Source organism: Pteropus alecto, unplaced genomic scaffold (assembly GCF_000325575.1).
Source record: "Pteropus alecto unplaced genomic scaffold, ASM32557v1 scaffold50, whole genome shotgun sequence".
Lineage (NCBI taxonomy): Eukaryota > Metazoa > Chordata > Mammalia > Chiroptera > Pteropodidae > Pteropus > Pteropus alecto.
This window is the reverse complement of record NW_006431918.1, coordinates 10,948,924-10,951,683: the sequence shown is the minus strand read 5'-3', so window position 1 is coordinate 10,951,683 and position 2,760 is coordinate 10,948,924. Positions and strand designations below refer to the sequence as shown.

At 46.3% G+C, this 2,760-nt stretch overlaps 1 protein-coding gene across 1 annotated transcript in view; it reads left to right on the top strand.

Annotated features, from left to right (window-relative positions):
• The window catches only part of REELD1 (reeler domain containing 1), an 11,583-nt gene extending 9,973 nt beyond the window's left edge, over positions 1 to 1,610 (top strand). The window contains exons 5-6 of the mRNA XM_015600687.2: positions 47 to 110; positions 890 to 1,610. Coding sequence (XP_015456173.2) covers positions 47 to 110; positions 890 to 1,528 — 703 coding nt within the window. The 3' untranslated portion in view covers positions 1,529 to 1,610. The remainder of the gene's footprint in view (positions 1 to 46; positions 111 to 889) is intronic.
• The last annotated feature ends 1,150 nt before the right edge of the window (positions 1,611 to 2,760 follow it).

The following is a 2,760-nucleotide window of genomic DNA, read 5'->3' as shown; positions in this document are numbered from 1 at the left end:
TACTTAGTGACTGACCTCTTCTCAGCATGTCTATTCTTCCTTTTAGGACTCAGGAGAATCCAAGCTTCGATTCATTGGAAACTTGCCTGCCCTCGGATATGGATGAACAGGTAATAGCCTGAGTTGTGTGTGGGCAAGGTGAGGTTGGTATTTTGACCCCAGAGTGGGAAGGTCCAGGCTGGGAAATCAGAGGTCTTAGACTAGTAGCCAAATATAGAGAGGAGGCGGCAAGGGTATGATATACGCACAGCATTGTTCTACCAATCAATACCAGCTCTCGTCTCTGAAGTTATTGGCGATTGTAGAAACTGATGATTTTAGTGATTTGTTCTCCTACTTAGCCTTGGTTAATAATTCCTCTCTCCTCCCTGACCCCAATCCCTCCTTCACAACTGGCCTCCAAAGACCATGTGTGGTCCCAGAGTTTAGATCAACAAGCAACGTAAAATACCCATGCCCACCTATTTGCTATTCCTTTGAAGTCTTCAAATGAACACAAAATAAAACATGGTATAATATTCTTACTCAAATTTATTGGAACCTACAGCAAGATTAAAAGGGCCCTCTTGCCTGAGTGCCAGCATAAAAAGATACACTCTCAGCTTTCAGCCACTGGAGATGACGATCACCCAGATTGGTCCATAAGCCTCTTAAAAGACCCTAAGTTTATTCTTATAGCTGGCCTCCATGTTCTCCATGGAGTTTCCATTAGCCCCCCACCAATAATAAGTGAATAGTCACCTACATGGGCTTTTTACTCTGAGCAGGCACAAGGCTGGGTTTTCAGCTGCTACCTAGAGTTTGTTAAAGAACACAGATTAGTTGCAAAGTTCAGTGGCAACTTTGATGAAGATAAACCACTTTGATTTTTTTTCCTTTGCTTTTCCAGGAGAAGATGGAGGCCTCTAATAAGACCGTGACAAGGCCTTCTCTGGACACTGTCCATCAGACCCATCCTTGGCGCCTCTGGTCCTCTGAAGCGCTTACTGGGAATGGGGCTGGGGAAGCCACCCCAAGCCCTATCTTCCACACCTCTGCCACTCCCAGGCCACCCATTGCTGGTGGCCAGTCAGAGGTATCAAGACCCTCTGCCAGCTTCTTGCCTCAGTCAAAGCACAAGGAGCCCAGAATGGGGGAGGGAAATGAAGAGGGTGGAGTGAGCTACCCCAGGAAGACCAACTCAAGGCCTGAGGCTGGGCAAGAAGAAGCTAGTGCTCCTTTGGGGGTTCAGCTTAGGACCCCCCAGCTGGGAATCCTGCTCTGCCTTTCTGCTACCTTGGGCATGGTTTTGGCTGCCGGCCTTTGCTACCTGCACACCCAGTATTGCCACAGGCGGACGGAGGTGTCCTTCAGTGAGCCTGCCCGGGATGCTGTTGCCAGGAGCGACGGGGATGAAATTGTGCATGTCAGGCAGATCGGGGAGAACAGTTTTGTTGTAGCTGACGGGGAATACAACTGGCTTACTTCCTCTGTGGGCAGCCAAAAAAACAGTCCTCTGAGAAATCCGTCGTCCCAGGCCTCTCAGTGACCTCCTTAGTCCCCGTAGAGTGTCTCAGCCAGAACAGAGCTAATGAGAATAGCTGATGAGAACAGGGACCCACGGGGCTCCTGTCAGTGCGCAGTGGAGGAAGCAGCGAAAGGACACTTTTATCAACAGAGCGAGTTCTTCCCGAGCTTTGTTGTCTTAACATCTGTATTTAGCTGCTTTTTTTCCCTTTTGCAATTAGATGTTCTGTTTGAAGAGTTAAACTCAACACAATGAATATTGTATAACCTGCTCGTTAACTAGACCCCTGTGGCCGCTCAGCTTCCTCTGTTGCCTTAAGGAACCCCCAGAAATAGAAATTCTGTCCCTGTTTGGTGTGTCAGCCTCATCTTTAACTCTTCGAAAAAAAAATATAATAATGTTGGTGGTTGCATCTCTTGCAAGAAAAAGTACTGTAGCCCTCACTTTGCCTCTCCAAACCACTCCCAAAGAAGTTTTATTTTTAAAACTGGAATTCAACACTGGCTCTGATTATCGGATGAGGTGAGTGCGAGGGTATTCAGTGTTCTTGGAAACTCAGAAGTCTGTCTGGCAAAACTGCTACGGGAATTGATCCAAAATAAGGAGAATTTGAGAGAGCTCGATTAAACACATCTGCGGGGAAACAGATGCGTGCAGCGTGAGGCCACAGACACCAGAGTTAGGTAAGCGAGCCCCATCAGGAGTCTGTGGTTCTGAGACTCCCATCCATTTACACGCCAACAGCGTGCAGACATGTTACCTTTTGCTGAAAGTCAAGCTGAAAAAGCATGATGAGACCAGCACAGTTTGAAGAATAGCCTCTACCTGTCTTTTCAGGGGATGACGGGAGGAAAGCATCATGGACAAAGACTCATCTACCTACTTTTGTGACTTAATGAAGATCACTTTGATTTAGCAAGAGTCCCATAGATAACTACATGGGGTCAACACAACAGGTGTGAATATAAGTCCTGAATATGTTCACCTCATGTGACAGACACATCATAGTGAACGGCCTTTTCAGAGGTAGGCCTATTACAGAGTCATGGTCCATTTCAATGTGCAAACAAAGATGACTATAAACTTGGAAAGGGTATTTATTTATCGAGCACCTAAAGCATATTGATACTGTGCTAAGAACTTTACCTGTATCTTCACATTTAATCCTCACAGTAGCTTAATGAGGAGTAAGTTCAGTAACTTGCCTGAGAGAGAGAGATGCTCACAGCGTCTCAATTCGACAATAAAAACAT